Source organism: Saccostrea cucullata, unplaced genomic scaffold (assembly GCF_032062105.1).
Source record: "Saccostrea cucullata isolate Sc308-1 unplaced genomic scaffold, CSIRO_AGI_Scuc_v1 ctg1407, whole genome shotgun sequence".
In the NCBI taxonomy this organism is placed as follows: Eukaryota; Metazoa; Mollusca; class Bivalvia; order Ostreida; family Ostreidae; genus Saccostrea; species Saccostrea cuccullata.
In genome coordinates, this window is record NW_026940116.1 from 22,501 (window position 1) to 43,779 (window position 21,279).

General features: G+C 33.0%; 1 protein-coding gene across 1 annotated transcript in view; it reads right to left on the bottom strand.

The window, feature by feature from the left end:
* The window catches only part of LOC134254840 (cyclin-G-associated kinase-like), a 21,077-nt gene extending 99 nt beyond the window's left edge, over positions 1-20,978 (bottom strand). Inside the window, exons 1-24 of the mRNA XM_062737381.1 lie at positions 20,788-20,978; positions 19,140-19,201; positions 18,718-18,777; positions 18,369-18,471; positions 17,541-17,677; positions 17,089-17,214; positions 16,889-16,978; positions 16,185-16,320; positions 15,747-15,884; positions 15,282-15,477; positions 14,058-14,110; positions 13,604-13,752; positions 12,751-12,873; positions 11,939-12,072; positions 11,718-11,831; positions 11,039-11,119; positions 10,634-10,751; positions 10,172-10,251; positions 8,451-8,644; positions 5,168-6,205; positions 4,765-5,004; positions 2,613-2,761; positions 2,004-2,180; positions 1-268 (exon numbers count right to left, since the gene is read on the bottom strand). The exon at positions 1-268 is cut by the window's left edge and continues 99 nt beyond it. Coding sequence (XP_062593365.1) covers positions 167-268; positions 2,004-2,180; positions 2,613-2,761; positions 4,765-5,004; positions 5,168-6,205; positions 8,451-8,644; positions 10,172-10,251; positions 10,634-10,751; positions 11,039-11,119; positions 11,718-11,831; positions 11,939-12,072; positions 12,751-12,873; positions 13,604-13,752; positions 14,058-14,110; positions 15,282-15,477; positions 15,747-15,884; positions 16,185-16,320; positions 16,889-16,978; positions 17,089-17,214; positions 17,541-17,677; positions 18,369-18,471; positions 18,718-18,777; positions 19,140-19,201; positions 20,788-20,917 — 3,930 coding nt within the window. The 5' untranslated portion in view covers positions 20,918-20,978 and the 3' untranslated portion in view covers positions 1-166. The remainder of the gene's footprint in view (positions 269-2,003; positions 2,181-2,612; positions 2,762-4,764; positions 5,005-5,167; positions 6,206-8,450; positions 8,645-10,171; positions 10,252-10,633; positions 10,752-11,038; positions 11,120-11,717; positions 11,832-11,938; positions 12,073-12,750; positions 12,874-13,603; positions 13,753-14,057; positions 14,111-15,281; positions 15,478-15,746; positions 15,885-16,184; positions 16,321-16,888; positions 16,979-17,088; positions 17,215-17,540; positions 17,678-18,368; positions 18,472-18,717; positions 18,778-19,139; positions 19,202-20,787) is intronic.
* Between the last annotated feature and the right edge of the window lie 301 nt (positions 20,979-21,279).

Below are 21,279 nucleotides of genomic sequence, written 5' to 3' on the forward strand. Positions count from 1 at the left end.
TATTCCATAAATGTGTATAAATACAATGAATTCTTTCACTATAATTTGAGATGTCAATAGTTTATATAAATACACGTATCCAATCATGAGGTGTCTGAAGTGACAAATTTTCCATTCCGAGTCCTTTCAGAAAGACTGATGTAATGTACAAACATGATGAGGAATCTCAGTACAGTGATTTCATGCCCTCCTCCTCAAACTGTGCCCAGGCGTCATTCAGTTCTATAAATATCAACTTGGCTAAAGCCTCATGGGGGGTTCCACCAAGCTTAAAAAGAAATGTAATAAAGTTAGACATATTTTAAAGCCAAGCTTATTTTCATTTAAACTATGCGTATGAAGAATGTATCAAAGAAGAAGATATGCCTCCACTAAAGCTGCTTGGAACGAAACCAATATAATCTGGCCTAGAGCAGCTTTGAGCACCAGTAATGATAACATTAAATTGTACTCTATTTTATTTTTTTTCCAGTCAAAAATCAATTTGGAAGCATGTATATATACTCCAAAATTATCCATGGATATCACAAACTACATGCATGAAGAATTGAAAAACAGTCAATCTAAGAGTGAGAATGTTTGGCAAAATGTTATGCACCTGCATGTGTATGTGGATTTTGATACTGTATACAGGGTTACAGTGAAATATCAGTATCTCAAAGTTGAGAGGTTGTCTTCCAATGTCGAATCAATAATTTCCCTTTTTTTCGTACGAGGTATACCGGTATACGTTCATGCATAACACTATCCTGTATTACCAAACATGTAGTCTTTACAGTTAAGACTTAAGCATATTCGCAATGAATATTTTGAAAAACAATCTTGTTGTTTTCTTTATCGTATATAATTGAAAACTATTTTAATGTACATGCCTTACTGCATATACAGCGACTTTACATTATCCAGACCATGCTTACATGATTAAACGGGATGTATCATTAGCGTTATAGTTGAAGAACTTTCTCCGTAAGAAAAGAAAAACACGAAATTCTTAAAAAAATTATTTGATGGAATTTATTGAAAGTGTTATTTATTATAAAATATTAATAATAATTAGTATTCAAACTGTGTACATGAATATAATTAATATCTTACATGTATTCCATTACGAAGTACTACTAAGGAACATATAGTTTACAAAACTAACAATGAAAAGGGCAAATCGCTATCCTGGTTATCTATTTATACACAGATAATCAAGAATGTAATCAATCACTGTGCATTACTCAGAGCAACTTAATTCATAATTGTTTAATTTAAGTTTACTGTGAAAAATCATTGTGTTTTATAAATTTACAATTTTAATAATACAGATCATATTATTAAATGCAAAATCGGTACTGGTAATACTGTCTGTATTTCATTTCCGAGTTGCTGCAAAGTGGTTTGTTTTAACAGTTGTAGACAACACCAAATACCCAAGCTGTCATACCAATTACCCTGTTACAGATACCCCACATATGCTTGGGATTATTTTAGATTCCCCAGATTTGGCGGTGTTAATCAATAGCCACTGGCTAGAATGTGTGAAGTCACGATGCCAGGTGTGTTCAGCAGTCCAAAAAATTCAACGCACTTCAAGATAAGCCAGGTAAAATAGGGCTTTGGACTTTGAATATACTTCGACATTAGCGGGGTATTCGAGATTATTGTGTTCGAGATATCAGGTTTTTTTAAAAATCATATATATAGAGAATACGGCCGGGACCTGCGATCAACTTCGACATAAGCAGGGTATTCGAGATATCCCATGTTTGAAATACTGATATTTACCTGTATTTTCATCCTACTTTATTTTTGCCCTTTCGGTCTTGCACACAACTTTGACCCATCTTAAATTTCCCCCATTCATACTTTTGTTTAGAAAATTATACTGTATTCTTTGAATTTGCCCTGTTTTAAATTCCCAAAACCGAGGTAAAAGCGAAAGGGGCGAAAATTTTCCCGCATACAGTAGATTTTTTGTCTAGCTTTATATTCCACCTTCCATTGTTTTCATTTACCTTATCAGGATGGACAGACAGCACAGCCTTTCGATACACCTTCTTCACCTGGTCTGCTGTCACTAAGTCATGCATGCCCACTTGTTGCCACCTTTTTTCACCGTCCCATAAAACTTTGTCTAATGAACACAGCAAAGCTCTCACATTACGCTCTTTCCCTTCTATCCAGTCCAAAACCTGTCATTAACAAATTCACTTATAATAAATTTGAAAAAAACTGATCCTACAAAACATAACAATTATTGGTTTGTCATTGGTATGTCATTTGAAAATGTAGTCCTCAATAAGCAGCATTAAAATTTAAAAGCTTAGACTTTCAAGAACTTTTTATACATGCACACAAAGTGTAAATGTAATTATAACACCCATCGACATTGATTAGTAAGCCTGTTCCTTGTCACATTCTACTGTCATTTACACAGTTATGAATCTACGACAATAGCTGTTATTTACTCAATATATCAATACAATCGTAATGTTAAAAAAATTGTCATATGAAGTAACCACATTCAAAATCAAGATATAACACTCAACTAAGATTTTTTAACATTATGCATTAGCAGACACTATTCATGTTGCATGTACATGTATTTAGGAATCAGATCCTACTTTTAGTTTGTCTGGGTCCATTTCTTCGGCTCTTTGTTTCTTTTTCATGGCTCCCAGTGTTTTGGGTGTACTGTTCTGTTTAGAGCTGGTAAACTGGTGGTTACCAAGGAGGTCTTCAAACGCACTCTCACTGACCGGAGGCTTTGGACCTAGAATTCAATGTGGAAATATAGAGACTATTACAGAAGAATTTGCATTGTTTTGAAAATAATTTTTGTATGATTTTTCATTTACTATGAATTTGCATGTGAAACAATCAATGTCTTTAATTTGATTGATCTGTTATATATATTTAAGCCCATATTTAAGCAACATGGCATAACCTTAGAAGACAAAACAATGTTGCATCTAGCTAGGATCCATTTTTTATTGCTAACAAGACCATAGAAAAATGAAAGAAAAAGTGAGCTAGCTCACATACCCCACGCTCCCCAAAAACTTGACGGTGAAACACATAATGAAAGGCACAGCTAGTGCACTTTAAATACATAGTATAGATCAAAAAGGGCAATAATTGCAAAAAAATCTTCACATCAAAATGTCTTGCATATGAGGACATTTAAATGTGGAATGAAGTTTCTAGATAAATAATGGAATCAAAATTTCTTGGCATTATACAAATCCAAACATTAATTTGAAGTGGTACGGGGAGGGGGGGGGGGGGGGGGGGTGAGAAATTTTCTTGAATAATAGGCAAAACTCTTTGGGATAAAATAATATGTCCTAAATATCTGCATAGGTTGACGAAACTATGTACAACAGTTCAAGAGGAGTGGTGCAGACAAACTGTTCATCTGTATATTCAAAATATGGCCAAAAAGTCTAAGTTGGAAAGTGTGAAAATTCAAGGAAAAATAAAGGAATTGGAATTTCCTGGTAATATGCACATCTACATATTGTGTTCTAAATATCTGCAAAGTTTAACGAAATTCTGTGCAGTGGTTTATGAGGAGTTGCGCTGACAAACTGTTCATCTCTATATAAAAGGTATGGCCAAAAACCTAACTTTTTAGTGCGGGAAGTCCTGGAAAAAATAATGGAATCAGAATTTCCTGGTAATATGCACATCTACATATTGTGTCCTAAATATCTGCAAAGTTTGACGAAATTCTGTGCAGCAGTTTATGAGGAGTTGCGCTGACAAACTGTTCATCTCTATATTCAAGGTATGGCCAAAAACCTAAGTATTTAGTGCGGAAAGTCCCGGAAAAAATAATGGAATCGGAATTTCCTGCGAATATGCACATCTACATATTGTGTCCTAAATACCTGCAAAGTTTGACGAAATTCTGTGCAGCGGTTTATGAAGAGTTGCGCTGACAAACTGTTCATCTCTATATAAAAGGTATGGCCAAATGCCTAAGTTAAAAAGTGCGGAAATTCCTGGAAAAAATAATGGAATCGGAATTTCCTTGTAATATGCACATCTACATATTGTGTCCTAAATACCTGCAAAGTTTGACGAAATTCTGTGCAGCGGTTTATGAGGAGTTGCGCTGACAAACTCTTCATCTCTATATTCAAGGTATGGCCAAATGCCTAAGTTAAAAAGTGCGAAAATTCCCGGAAAAAAAAATGGAATCGGAATTTCCTGATAATATGCACATCTACACATTGTGTCCTAAATATCTGCAAAGTTTGACGAAATTCTGTGCAGCGGTTTATGAGGAGTTGCGCTGACAAACTCTTCATCTCTATATTCAAGGTATGGCCAAATGCCTAAGTTAAAAAGTGCGGAAAATCCCGGAAAAAATAATGGAATCGGAATTTCCTTGTAATATGCACATCTACATATTGTGTCCTAAATACCTGCAAAGTTTGACGAAATTCTGTGCAGCGGTTTATGAGGAGTTGCGCTGACAAACTGTTCATCTCTATATTCAAGGTATGGCTAAATGCCTAAGTTAAAAAGTGCGTAAATTCCCGGAAAAAATAATGGAATCGGAATTTCCTGGTAATATGCACATCTACACATTGTGTCCTAAATACCTGCAAAGTTTGACGAAATTCTGTGCTGCGGTTTATGAGGAGTTGCGCTGACAAAAAAAGAGGACTGACTGACTGACTGACTGACGGACTGACTGACTGACTGACGGACGGGTCAAAAACATTATACCTCCCGCAACTAGTTGCGTGGGGTATAATTATTCACCAAATGGTTTTCTGGCACCCCTTTCATCTCTTCCCCCCGTGACAAATCCTCCCACATTGTAGTTAGGTTTACTGAAAGTCTGTTGTTGTTTTGGAGGATTCTGAGGTCTGGTAACTTTAGGTGACCCTTGTGTGTTTGCCCCAGGGGTTGCCGATGGTTTAGGTGGTGGCTGTTGGGAAGGTTTGTTCAAGTTTGGAAAACTACCACTGAAATTACTCTTACCACCTGCACCTAGGTTACCTGGAAATGAAATACATGTACATGTATCAAAGCTACCACTGAAATTACTCTCAACACCAGTATTTCAGTTTCATGAAAATGAAATATCAGTAGCAAAACAATTAAGACTGATAAAAATACACATAAATTTAATTTTTGGGAAAAAATCATTAAATCAAATTACCGAATTCAGCAAAAGGGTCATATGCTGAATTTGTAGATTGACCTTTGACATTCTGACCTATCGTGAGAGGGGAATTGTTTCCTGAGCGACTCTGACCAAACATTGGCTGTTTTTGGCCGGTGGTAAATGTCCCACTACTATTCCTGGGAATGTTTGCATTGCCCATTCCTGAAAACTGTTGGAAATTAGAAGCAGAGCTACTTTGATGCATGCTTGAGTTGGAGGGGTTTCTAGGAATGTTAAGTGTGGGAATAGAATCTTTTACATTGTGGATATCCCAGGAACCTAAGAGATTAACATCATCTTTAGAACCACTGGAAGTGTCATCTAAAAAGTCAAACATGTCGTCTTTCTTTGTACTGGCTGTTGGCAGTTGTTCTGTACTTGATGAAAATGAATCTAGTAAGTTATCAACGTTCGTTACACTTCCACTAGGTTTTAAGTTTTCTGAACTATTGTCTTGGAATGCATCAAACAAGAAACCATTTTCATTTGTAGAACTAGAGTCTTTGTTTGGCTGAACATCATTGTTTAAATTAAGGGAACTAAAGTCTGCAAAGGGATCAAATGTTTGTTGTTGATCTAGAGGTTCTGTGTTGCTTTTTTCTCCTAAATCGCTTGAATTAATCTCTTTCTCAGTATTCCTTATATCACTTTTGTCCTCACTGAAATCTAACAAAGTTTCGGCATTGACAGGTTTGCTCCTTTGTTCCGATAGTGCTGCAAATGCGTCATCGTCATCACTCCCGGACAATAACCCCTCCCCCTCCTCTCGGGCCACAAATCCAGTCGGTTTCTCCTTCTCTGGGTTCTCTTCCTGGTGTGAATTCTGCCATGACAGGGAGGATAGAAAACTGGCCGCACTGGAAGCCACATTTGCTTTTGATTTCTCTTCATTGTATTTTGTAATCCTTTCTTTTCTTTGGTCCTGATTCTCTGTTGAGGGCTGCTTGTTAGGAACATGTTCTGGACTGGTCTGTCCACTAGAACCCTGACTAGAGGATCTAGACAACTGAGACTTGGCTCTTTTTGTCACTCCTGTAAAATCAAATAAGAATCTTAAGAGAAGACAAGTATTGTGAATAAGACACTCATTTATAAAAAACAAGTGCAGTAAAACTTAGGCAACATTCAGGATTAGACAACAGTCATATCTTAATAGAGTTGGGTATTGCGAGTGAAAACCATATTGCGATATATTGCAATATTTATGTTGAATATTGCAATATATTGCGATATATTGTAGAGTAATTATCATTGATAAATTTGTGCAGAAAGTTTAAAATGCTGTCAATTTCAAAGACTATTTGAATTTATCTGTAAATTTTAAAGGGGGCGGGGTATAAGACATTAATCGCACACAAAATTATAATAACTTTTAATTAGGGATGTCAAAATTGTCAATTATTGATATTCGAATATTCGATAGTAGTATTCGAATATATTCGAATATTCGATAAAATAAATACATCTTACATTATAATAATGTGTGTATCTTCACTCTTTTGTCAAGCAATATATAAGTTTTATGTAATTATTTTGGAATAAAATTTCATGTAGAGTTTTGTAAATGCAATTTAAATATTTTCTTAAAATATTTTACAGAATATAAGAAGAAGTGATATCCAAAATGTAATTAAAAAAAAGAAGTCCCCCGAAAGTTCAAAAGATTCTTTTAATAAGTTCAAGATTAATTAATCATCTTATCAAAGCGTACACTGATAACCCTACAGACTTATACCACACAGAACAATTATCTAATGGAGAAACATTAAAACTAATTATTTTTAGCTAATTAATTTCCTGATAATGATTTTAAATGATGTATACATAAACAAAAATGCGTCCTTTCAACAATACAAACTAATTCTATGTACTGGACACTGTTAAACCTCTAAATAAATTATCAAATGAATAATTTATATTATTTTAATAAACACACTCTTCACCTTTAAGGTAATCCAAGAGGAGTGTCTTTTAATTTTGTTTTAAATAAAATCTTATTATTGGTCAACGATGAGAATTTGATTCAATTTCTGATAAAATTTCAGTTTTTGCCAGATTTTTTCCCTTTTTGATGCGTGTATACTTAAAATCTGAATATTCGAATCATGAATTTATATTCGAATATCAACTCATCGAATGAGTATTCGAATATTCGAATATTCGTTGACATCCCTACTTTTAATCGAAAACCAGGTAAAAAATTAAAACAAAATGTATTCATTTGATGTATTTTCAAATTGAAAAAAAAGTTTATGCATAGTATATTCTTTATACGTTTTTTTTTTTTGGGGGGGGGGGGGGGGGTGTTTTATTGAAATAGCATAAAATGTTACTAATGATTAAAACAATACATACTTAGTATATAGAAATTTTATGTGGTCACAGAATAAAATTAAAGCCAGAAAGAAATTGTGACCTATTTTTGGGCGTTTGGTGTTTTAGTCTGACCCGACCTAATTTCACATTATGACATACGATCAGGAACGGCATTGGCCTATTTCTATTGTTTTAATATACATGCTACTGGTATAGCATGAAGGTGTTTAAAATGGCATGAAACTTGTTAAAGAATAATAAAAAACACTATTAAGTGAAAACATGGATGGCCATTTACTTGTAATATGTATCTTGAACTTAACATTCATCGTCGATCGTGTAGATTCCATGAGATTTTGAGAACCACAGTACACATGGTAAACACCCTGTAGAAATGTTTTATGTATTTTCCTTTCTAATAATTTTATTTAAAAGTCTTTTTATTAATTATTTATTTTATTTTAAAGTAAGAAATTTAAAATTGACAGTGAATGAAAAGCTTCCCCCTCTCTCTCTCTTTTCTCTCTATCTGCCTCTGAAAGCTGACGAAGTATTTTTTTTAATAGATTGAAAAGGCCTGGGGAAGTTACAAGTATTATTTCAGCAGTTTCTACAATACAGGAGTTTTTTTATATATTTTATAAATATCGTGAAATACCGGTATCTGACTTTCATATCGCGATATATTATCGTGATGGATAATACCGCAATATACCGATATACCGGTAATATTGCACAGCCCTATATCTTAATGATTTAATCTTGGTCCCATTGGGTTCAAAATATTGAGGTTTGACTGTTTACTACTTACTATTAAACATGACAAATGCAAAATGCATACATGAAATTGATGAAAAAGAATGCATAAGAGGACCATACTTTTTTACACAGTAGCATTTTATTCCTTGCTTTTGCAAATAACGACAGGTAAAAGAATTTCAGTCCCTGGTCAAAACCTCACCATAATCTCTAAATGTTTCCTGCATTTCCTCTTTGTTGGAGAACAGAATTTTGGGAGATAACTTGGAGCCATCCAGGGATTTCCAGGGCTGAACTTTAGTTGTAGGCCTCTCATTCTTAGATACAGCTAAATCCAGCATCACACAAAAGTGTTCTGGATATTTCTCAGCAGTATCTAACTGGTCTAAATCAAATCTGAAAAACAGAGGGGAATTAAAATTAAGTATTACATGTATAAATTCATGTGATTAGCAAAGTTTCTAATTTGTACATATATAGTTATTTAAAAATCCAAACTGTAATGCCTGATCATCATTTCTATAGAGATAATGAATTCAACTGCTTGACAATCATTTCCCTTTTCCAAGAGCAATAGCTACTTTACAAAGTTCTTAGTGTACTGAATGCCTGTCAATCTTATTGCACAAAAACTTCACATACGAGGGCCGTTCAAAAATTACGCGGACTCTGCTATTATTTACTCTTACAGACGTCATATAGTTGTGAACTTTCACAGAGATATGTATCTTAAAGATTCCAATAAATTTTGGGCAAAATTTTTGTATTTTAAAATATTTTCCCAAAAATTATCACTATGTAAACATCGCTGATAGAGAGGTATGGAGCACGACAAAAAATTTGATACAAAAGAATGCGGAATCCAAAATTTAACTCATAAATTTTCTATAATTCCCAATATTTTTCGACATTTTTCTCAAATGTATCTTTATACTGTTCTATTACTATGTATTTAGATTTCTGGCGTAATATTTGCAGTATTAAAAGAAATATGGTGATTTTTCACTGATGCGATTCCCGTGAAAACGTTTGTGAAAATGACGTCTCCTGAATTGACGGAGCACCACACTTTGTTAAATTATGTGTAATGTTCTAGATATCACCAACATAGATCCAAAATATGCATAATAAAACATGAAGTAAACTAGGGAATCCGTGTCATTTGTCTGAAAACAGCAAATTGGGATTTTAGAACCGTTAGACCTCTGTAAAAAGGCTATACGGGAGGACGGGAAGAAGATTATTAACGAAAATTTTATCCGGACTGAAAAGAACGTGATTGAGAGTCACCAATGTCACACTGTATCTCATAAATACCTGCAGTTTTTGGTTTTAAAACAAATAAAAAGAATATCCTTACTTTTTAAATAGATTTTAAGCTTGACAAAAAATGATGTATGGATCTTGAGTAGATAAGGTAACTCTAAATGTACAGGAACTCTTGGGAAAATGTTGAGAAAATTAGAGCTCAATCACGTATCTTTTTATAATGCCTGTGACGTCGAAGATTTTGCTGCTCCATAACTTAATGATATATCCGGATAAATCACCCAAAATTGATAACAATTTACAACATTTTGATATGAAATTTTGAAGACCATATAAGTAAATATTCTTTTATGTTATGTGTGACATTTTACCCGATCATGTCATCAAATATTTTTTCTGTGCAACAATTTCACATAATTTTTGAACAGCCCTCTTACAAAGTCATGCCACTTGCAATGTCATTTCAGATCTTTTGGTATTTTAATTTTGCCTTTAATCATGTTATTTCAATACAAATTGTTTTTTTTATTATTATTCTTTTTTTTATTGTATCAGATACTTTAATTGGCCTTTTATTTCCATAGAGTCTGAAACACAAAACCCAGGAAGTATCAGGGTTTTTTTTTTTACTATATGATTTCAGCATCTACTCACTGTGTAAACTTCATTGATGTTGTCCCTGGTCTAACCATTCCAGTGTTAAATTGAACTTGAAACATCTTCATAGATGTTATCTGTGTAAAAAAAAACGTAAAATTTATATTAATTCTACTGTATGACCTACTGAAAAAGCAGTATCAAAGAAACTGTAATGACAACAGAAATATATTTATTATTTTATAATCTGTAGCCATATCAGCTTCCAACATTTACATTAGGGTAAGGAGTGAGCAAATAATAAGGATTTGAGAATTAAAACTCCGGTCAACATACATTTATAATAATAACACATGTGTTACAACAAATACAGGCTTTGAAAAAGTATAAAATTCTTAAAACTATTACTATACATACTCATGTTCTACATATGTATATCAACAGATCAAAATATACAAAATTAATGGTTTTGTGGTGTTAAAGTACGATGTAAAGAACCACAACTAGATTATTCCTGACCTTTCCTTGAACTTTGCCCCCAAAAGTAGACCTGGCGTGGTACACAACAACAGTAACATCTCCTAAAGCTGTTGTGTTAACAGGGAGGATGGCTGATCCATCTTCTGTCTGATAACCTCTGGTGGAATAAAATAATCCACAATCATTAAATGTAAAGAATAAATAATATTTGAGCCCAGAAATTCTTGGAAACAAATTTAAATGCTGATTTCAATCCACTAATTTCAATCATGAAACCAAACTAAAGGTAACTTCTTTTGTCTGTATATATATCTTGTTGCCTAGAATTACAATTTTTCAACTCTAGTTGTGAAACTCTAGATGTTGGATCATTAAAAGTAAAATCCCGTCAAAAGTAAGACATTTTGAAAATTAAAAACAATATTTTTTAGACAGCTTTCTTACTTCATTTTTTCATATTCCTGAGAAGTCGTGAGGATCCTTTCTTCATCAACATATACTTCAACAAATGGCCTGCATCCATTCCTAAAAATTAACAGCAGAAAGGATAAGATTATACAGCATTGTCCCCAAATGCAACACTCATATACTGGTAAATAATACATAACCATGCTTCAGACCTACAGTAGGAATGCCACCTCCCAAATCCCTTTCACTTTCCCAGATAAAATATTTTCGATTAAAAATGCCTCAATACTTTTAGACATTTTATTTAAACAATAAAATGCTTTCTTTGTTTGTTATTACTGGAATTAACAGAAGCAGCTGTTGCAGAAAAAATACATAACCCGCGTAAGCGGGTTATGTAAATTTTTTCTGCAATAGCTTACGCGGGTTATGTTTTTTTTCTGCAACAGCTGCTTCCGTTAATTCCAGTAATAACAAACAAAGAAAGACATTTTATTGTTTATATTTATATCTGTTTAAACAATCATTTAAAGAAGGATTAAAAAGTTTATTATTGTATTAATGATGCAAACGTCTTTATATGTTTCATTGACGGAACAGCCACTGAACAAGAAATCTGTACAGGCGACATGCCTAATGTAGTTCATGCAGGGATTAACGCAATGGGTTTTCTTAAGAAATAAAGGAGAAAATATTCAGTGGATGTAAATATTACCTCATTTTGTTAAAAAGTGGTACAGGTGATAATGTCATAGACTTCAGTAATACAGCACAGTTGTGTGGAACATACGGAGTATCAGCAACCATGTCAGATATATATCCAATGTATCTACAAAACAAGTCCAGATGTCATAATTATAAATAAATAGTTGACTAAAACTGATAAAAAATCTTGGAAGAATTCATACTGTAAATGTAATAATGCTATAAAACAACCTTTTCTGTGAAGGAGTGACCCCTGGTGGACCTCGTTTCATGGAGAACATGTGAATACTTTGTTCTGGTGACTCAAACAGGTGGACAAATGACAGGAATGCTCCCACTACAGTGGCAGACGAGGCCTTGCCATCCTGAAAAACAATGTAATAAAATCTTATTTAAACATGTAACGGAATTCTCACAAAAAAAAAAGTTCCTCTGAACGTAAAATAAAACTCTATTTAAACATCCTTCTGGTATGGTTTAATTTGCTTATTGGTACATATTGCACATCCAAGCAATTATTTTGATGACATTTGGTACTCAAAAATAAATTATAGTTTAGGCCAGACTTAAAAAAATCTTTGTTTGCAGTTGCCGACTTATAATTTTTAGACTGGGTAGGTACGTAGGCATTCTTTTTTTTTTTTGAAAAAAAAAAAAAAATCAGAATTTTGTTAGATAACAAACAACAGAGCTTTTCCATGATTTCATTGGCCCACTAAACATGAGTGAGCTCTACTCTTGTTATATATAAACCACTGATTGATGAAAACAAAAGTCAAAAATTGAAAATGAAACAGTTTCAATATTCTGAAAATTGAAAAAAATCAAATTACAAAATGGTTAAAAAAAGTTTGGGTCGGTGCATTTTCAGTGGGTTGGTAGGCAACTGCAAACAAACTATTTTTTATTTTAGGCCTTATTTCAAGTGCCATTCAATTTTATGTGCTTTCTACATAAATGTTTCATGATTTATATGAAGTTACTTTTAAAAAAAAATTTGCAGCATTAAATTATTTCGTGACAAGAAAGATAAGACAAATTACAATGCAGTGGATGACACAGATGTTTTTGGGATTCTGTCGCAGCCAAAGAAGCATGTTCTTACAGACTTCAAACAGACTGGTCAATAAAGGAGCTTTCTTAGGAGGCCAGCCACACTCAGACACCTAAAATTAAAAAAAAACATCTTTAACATTTATATAAGACATGAACTACAGCCTTAAAGTATACAACTTAAAAGGAAATTATAGTTTAGCAAGTTTTTTTGCAACCCATAAAGTTTACAATTTTTTAATGGTGCACTGGGTGGACACCACTCTGTAAGTTGATGCTTGCATCAATAAATAGAATTAAATTCATTTACAGTTATAAATAATTTACATCTGCAAATGTGCTTAGTACTATTCTCAGTTAATCTTGGTCTTTCAGTAGGGCGTGACTTTCTCGATACTATGTATTTATTTTAACGTCTCTCAAATGGCTAATAGATTCTCATTGGTTAAGAAATTAATAACATCAGCAACTTTAAAAGTGTTGTTGATAACGATGAGTTGACTTATGCCCCACCTCTCTGCCGCAAGAAACACTATCATGACATTCGCTGGAATGTATATCTCAACAGTCAATGATAGGCTATGTAAATTTCAGAGGCTAATTATATAAAGTTGAGAATACCATGCCTTACTGAAAGTCCAAGGTTAACAGAGAATTGTACTCTTTTTAAAACTGACTTTATTCACTCTGTGGAATAGTATGTTTATATTCAGTTTATTCTTTGTGAAGATCTAACTCTACCAATTTCACTGGCTAACTTTCCCCCCACCAGTGAATTTTTATCCATTTAACAACCATAAAAAAGATCTCAGGATGTCAGATCAATGTAAATAATTTTCTCACTCTATTCTCAAACTTGATGGCTCTGTACGTCCTTTGTGACAGATTGTACACAGCGTAACAGTCCTTGTGTCTGCTCTCTAAATAACTGCGGACCTCGTCAATGTTGTTCTTAAAGGCCGCCTCTACTCCCTCGGCAGGAAATGACATCACTGAAAAAAAGCATTGTTAAGAACTTGATCTTCTGAGTATAAAAATTGTTGAAGGACAATGTATAATGTAATTCTATTCTGATGATAAGAAACTGTTGCTTAAATTATGTAAATGATAGTAGTTACAAACTGCCCATTACCCCATCAATTTTGTTCTTTGATTTAAACATGTTAAAATCATCCTATCAATTGGTATAAGTATCATATGTCTACAGGTTGAATATATCAATTATAAAGTAAGGTGTTATCATACTAATCATAGAATACTGCACTTATTTCAGCCATTTCAATAATCTCATGCATACCTGCAATTCTTGATGTAATGTAGTTTATGTCTAAATCTGTCTTTCCCATTGTTCTAAAAATAATTTTTAAAACATATATTACAAGAAATTCAATATTTACATTTCAAAATTTGTTACTGACACATACATGTGACAGAACTGAACAATCACAACTGGAGATTTAAAATTTTTCAGCTGGAGTTTGGGTCTCAAAGCTGGAGATTTTTTATTGACATTTTTTCAAATCGCAAAAGACCATCCAACCCCCTAGAAAATGCCGTCTCCCTCTTTATTTACTTTTCATAAAGTCTAGCTTTAAAATAAAATGTTAAATTTTTATTCAAATGATCAGAAGTGAAATTGATCAAAATAAAATCAATTCATTGTAATTAATAAAGAATTAACATAATCATTAAAACATTGAATAATATTTTATTTTTACTTTTGATTTGGTATTGATCAATACATCAACCAGTGTTAAAGTGAAGTTAAACATAGGTCTTATGTAACAGATTTTATGTCAGTAATTTGTATTTAAATAGAATATGAAAAGATAAAATTTAACTTCTCTGAAAAATACAACAAAGAAGAGTGAGGTACATTCTTTCAGCAGTATTAGTGAAGTAAAACATATGTCTTATGTAATATATTTTATGTCAGTATTTTTTTTAAATAAAATATAAAGAGATAAAATTAACTTCTCTAAAAATACAACAAAGTAGAGTCAGATATATTTTTTAGCAACACCCTGTAGTTTGATCTATTTTTAACTAAAGTGTGACCCGTATTATAACCATGATAACTGTATCTTTTAATGACCATCGCAGCATTAGAAAATGGCAATTGGGTATTTTAGCAACTAATTACAATGTTCTGCATTCAGCAATTCAGCAATAAAACACCGATGGTCATTTATCAAGTTGATATATCACTAATTTTTACAACCGAATTATACGACCTCATGTTGATTACTACGAAGCCTACTGCTGTGAAAATTTATTGCACTGCCGTTGTTAAACTTATCTCAATGTATTGTCATTCTAAGCAATTATAAGAAACATGATAAAAGTTAATGCAAAATTTATCTAATTTGAAGAATTATTTTAAACACGGAAGATTTAAAAATTAATCGGGATGGGCGGAAGGGGGGTTAAAAATCGGGAGATTTTGCCTCCTGCCAGAAGAATCACATGTATGCTGACAGTAACACAGGACAGAATAATACGGTAACTTGTAAAGACTTACGCTGAAACAGTTTCTATAACTTTTGCTGATGCGTCTTTAATGTTTTTCATCAAATTTCCAGCTCCCCCTCTCAGAGAGTTGAAGATTGAGGAAGCATTAGCATTCTGTGTGGGGGGAGGGGGATAGTTCTCAGCTCTCTCTCCCTCGTCATAAAAAACAGAATTAGGTCGCCGGTGTGTTTCTGCACTGTCTATCACTGAAAAAAAGATGGCTAAATGACATCCTTTACATGTTACAATGACAAAATAATAAACTGGTCATAGCTTATTTAACCCCAATCTAAAGAAAAGAATGGAGTTTAAAACACTGCATATACAATATTTGATGATATTAACAAACGTAAAATACATGAATATTCCCTCAAATACCCCCTCCCCCATCTTATCTAAACCATTCCTTCTTTGGTGATGTTTATGCATAAATGTAGATGAGGATTCTGGGATTGGGATTGTTTGTTTGCATTACCTATATTTGCTGGAATATTCTCTGCTATATGTAGAGGTCCTTTTAGGTTGACATTTTTAGCTATTGCTATTTCCTGAAGTCTATCCACTAAATCATGAACAGTTGGTCGGTCATTAGGATCCACTTGTAACATACTCTCTGGAGGAAAATAAATACAATAAATTTTGTTTTTAAAAACATGCTATGATCTAATATAATTTCATATCATGTGTGAAACATGTTGATCTGTTTTTCATTGAACTGTCTGAGATTTTTTTCTGACTTTCATGTCTGATGCAAATACTTAATGAAATGAAGTCTAAAAATATTTTCCTAGTTGAAAAAATATTAATATATGGAGGAAAAAAACTAGATGGATAAATTTTGGTGTCAAGGGTATAAAAAGTTGTCTGGATTGTATAAAGACATTTTTAGACTGAACGTGATAATTTCACTCACTAATGAGATCATGAAGTACTGTATACTGGGTGTCTGTACTGGGAATGCTGTAGTTGGCATTGATGATTCTCAGTTTGGCTGAATCCTCAAAAGGGTGATTACCAAAACAAAGCATGTATAGTAAACACCCTAAAGCCTGAAAGGATTTAAAAAGAATGAAATTAAATCAGAAACATATATTTTTACTGTTGTTATGGGTCATTTACCTGAGTGAAGAAGCATGTATGATTTCTCCTTGCCTCAGGTTGTACACATACTTATCTATTTGTGGTCATTCAGGCATTTCAAATTGGCCGGTCAAATACTGTTTACCAAAAATTGATTTGTGTCATTGATATCAAAGTTTTCACATCTACCCAGATGTCTCTTTGATTATATTTATATCACTGTCATGCTATTATGGAGATGAAATAGCAGATTATATAATTAATATACACATTAAATGCATCCTTAGTGTTCAAAAGAAAACTTCAACTAGTGTAACTCAGAAATGAAACTGAGATTATTACATGCATTTAATTATCAATATAATGCCACCAAAACTGCATATATAATATCCATCCTAGCACTTTAGTCACTTATAAAAATTATCAATTTTAAATGTAAATAAATTTCAAATTAATATCTTATTAACTTATACCACAGAAAGTACCACATCTCAATTTTCTGATAAGGAATATTCTTTCAGGGCTCTCTGTACTTACCCAAACATCACTAGCTTCACAAATAGGAAAGTTTTGATACAGGTCTAACATCTCAGGAGCACGATACATAGGTGTGGTGTTTTTGGCAATCTGAAAAAAAATAACAAAGTAGAAGTGAAGAATTCTTCCAGTATTCATGTTTTATCTCCACACTGACCAATATTCAAAAGAAGAGTTAACAATTATCAATGATAATCTACCTCATCTTCCACCAGACTCCGCTGAATAGCTGACCAGGAACCATCAGGGAAATGTGCTGTGGTTGTGGCACTGCCAAAGTCACACAGCTTGATCATGTGTTTAGAACTTATCAACAGATTCTCAGCCTACAATCAGTCAAAAATTATGAGTAATTGTCAACTGTAATAAAAATTTGAAGCCTTCCACAATTTTTTTATTGTAAAATTTTTGCATGTTATCTCACCTTTGAAATTAATATTGTTTCATTTACAAAGAAAAAAAATTGATTCCTCTGGGAATGGTTAGAGGCAAGTCACTAGAAATGGCAAAGTATTTTGAATAATAAAGTTTCCCTCCATAGCATGATACCCCATCATAATCCGGGCATATAAAAAGTATAAAGAACTCAGAAAGTTACAAAACATAACTCAAACCTACAGACTACCTTGAGTAAAACAATGAATCTACTTACTTTTAAATCTCGGTGAATAATTGGGGGATTTTGTCTATGCATGTGCTGCACTGCACGACATGTTTGGTAAAAAATTTGAATGACATCATTGCAGGGTAATGGTGAGCCAGCACTGTTCAGCACATCAACCAGCTGACCTGGAATAAAAATCTAAGTGGTTGACTTCATGATGTCAATAGGCAACAGTATATCAAAACATTTTTTTTCCACCATGGGATGGTTTTTCATGCTTTAAAGTTCAAGATCTGGTTACTAATGAAATTTTTTATGATTTCTTCCATTTTAAATATATGTCTGAGTAAAAAAGACAAAAGTAACAGGAAATACATCCACCTGTACTAATGAGATACAATCACTTTTTCCTTTTACCTATGAGATACACCCACATGTATGAGATACACTTATCTGCACCTATGAGATACACCCACATGTATGAGATACACTTATCTGCACCTATGAGATACACCCACATGTATGAGATACACTTATCTGCACCTATGAGATATACCCACATATATGAGATACACTTATCTTCACCTATGAGATACAACCATCTTTACTTTTTAGATAAAGTACACCCAACAATACCAATGCAGTACATCAACTTGTACCAATGAGATACACTCACCTGTTTTATAATAGAACCCTCCACCTGGAAGATTTATGGACTTGTACCTATGCTCATCTACCTGTTTCTATGAGATACACTCACTTGTACATATGAGATACATTCACCTGTGCCTATGAGATACACCTAACTGATTCTATGAAGTAAACAACCTTTACATGTCTATCAGACACATCCGTAGCTATGATTATGAGACCCACCTGTACAGAGCTCTGTAAGCAGTAGATACTCGGCCTGTCCTTTGTCGGAGTCTGAGGCAGCAGCTATAAACTGTACAATGTTGGGGTGACCTGTCAGCTTTTTCTGTTAGCGAGGTTAAGGCAAAGACATGCAGATGTAAACATGGTTAATTTTAAAAAAAGATGTGCAATAGATATTGCTGACTCAAACAATCATCATTTATTCATTTGGACAAAATATGAAAAATATCTGAAATAAATCCATTATTGCAATATATACATTGTGTGATGGAAAAAAACAACAACAAAAAAATAAAGTCTCATATGTCAAATTGTGATATTTCAAACACAGCAGTCATGAAAAGGATACAAGATATTTGATTTCATCTATAACCATTTGGTTCTTTTCCTTGTCATGGGCAAGTAACCTCTGCAGAGAAAAAGCAGTTTCATTGAATAACATACCAACTATTACTCATGTGTGACCTTCTTCAAATCACCATAAATAAAATATTTGTGAATTGATAGTAATTGATAGATTTCATGCAAACTGTCAAATTGCGAGTCTCAGAACAATTTGTCACAAATAATTATTTGTTTACGTGGTACTATGAACATGATGAATATCTTGAGAAATCTACATAATTTATTACTTCCTTTTCTTTAAAAATGACAGCATGCAATTATTATTTTTTTTATTATCTATTTTCTATTCTATTCTATAAATTTGGGGAATAAAGTATCTTTAATGCTGATATCACAATTGCTGTATTATAATCAGAATGTCCTTACCTTAAGGGCATAATCTTTTCCTGTGGCGACATCTTGTGCAACATACACAAAAGCATAGCCACCTGAAAGTAGAAGGCATATGGTCAAACATGTCAAATGTAATTTTATTTGTACATTAGTTGGAAAAAGCAAATTACTTTCTTCTGTAGACCATGCACAAAAATACAGAACATGTTGATCATGCCGCTGTCTTTCTAGTTTCAGCAGGTTCTTTAGTTCTGTGGATCGATGGTTCAGTAAAACATTATTTTTTCTTAGCATTAATATAGGCAATGAGAGAAAAAGTGTTAAACCATAATTGGTCAAAGATACATTTACAATTGGGAGGTGGGGGCATGCCCCGTATAATTTTGCTTATTTATATATATAGAATTAGGGCTGGGCAATAATATCGATATTTCAATATATTGCAATACAGTGACAAAAAATATCGTATCGCAATACGATTTTGTAATATCGATATATTGGCAATATATATATATATATATATTGTTATTAAGCCAAACATAAGACAGAAGTTGTTTTTGGCATAACTTAAAGGAAATCAAAAGATTTTTTTTTCGTGTTGGTAACTTATCATAGTTATGTACATTCTGCATGTAAATTAAAATAAATATAGTAAGAAAATGCCATTTTTATTACATTGAAAATATTGCAATACGTATCGCAATACAGTTTAAAATATCGCAATATATCGCAATACGAAATCTCGGGCCAATACCCAGCCCTATATAGAATACTTTGGAAAAAATAGCTTCTATATGATAATACATGTTGTATATGCTTGTGCCTCCTCAATAAAAATGTCTGATGTCCTTTTTTTATGCTTGTCAATATATATAGAATTTTCGGTAGTTGATTGTGCCCATCCAAATGAAAATATATGGCTGATTTTCATGGAAAACGATAGATATGTCCTTTCTGTTCCAGATAACAATTAAGGATTCCTATTGTTATTTATCTTGTATGCATGGGCTATCTTCATCAGCAATTTTGTTTTGCTTTTAAGTTGCACTAAAAATGGGGATTGACAACGCTTCATTCATGAAATTATGATGGCCTCTAATGATTATGCAAAAGTCTCAGCAGCAGCTACAATGGTTTAACAACATAAAGTGAACCTGAGGTGCATTCAACAGCATACAGCTGCTACATGTAAAGCTAACTGCTAACTTAGACACTACAATCTTCAGCACGGCCCTGATGTACATATCCCGTCTAACTTCGAAGCTTCTGTGTACAATCTTAACTTTTTTAAGTTCTCTCAATAGGGAATGTGGGAGGGAGGGGGTAAAATCTAGAGAAATAAAATCTGAATTCAACAGACAACTGTCCACAAAAGCTGTGAAAACAGAACATACTTGTATTTGTGAAATGAACCCAAGAACTCACAGAATAAGGTCTTGCAGGAGTCGAACAATAAAGTCTTTGTCAGTATTTCTAAATCTAATGCTGGTAAACAATTCAAACATGTATAAACGACGTATGAATGGTTTCAATACATCAAGAGAGAAACCTGTCTCAAAATGACAACTTTGAAGCAGGTAGATAATTTTTATTGCTATAATATACCCTTTTAATGAGATAAATTTGTTATTATAATCCCCGGTGGGAGGATTTTCCGATATCATCATGAGCTTGCACGTACCTTCCGCTATAACTCTTCGTACTCGAAGTTTTTGCTGTCCCAGTTCTACAACTTGTCCAACAAAATCATTCTCTGGTCCAGATATATTCCCAGTTAACACACCAAAGGCGGATTTGAAGAAATCCGTCATTATTTTCGTAGATTATAACATAACATCAATGTTGTACTTTTACAGATGACGTCAAGGATAATTTATTTACATATCGAGCCCGATCTAAAAGAAAAAATCACAGGCCTTTAAATTATGATGAAATTTATCAAAAACTAGAAATTTACATGATAGATATTAAACGTACTTAAGTTGAATTTTTTTTTCATCTTTGAAAGATTATTTCGAGTTGTAACGTGTAAATGATTTTTTACCCCTGAGAAAATGGAATTGGATTTGGTGGAAAATACGATATTCCAGAGCTTAAATGATATGCATATTATTACATATATATGTTATAAATTTATCAAGAAAAGAAAGTAAAATCCGTAGGCCTACTTTCA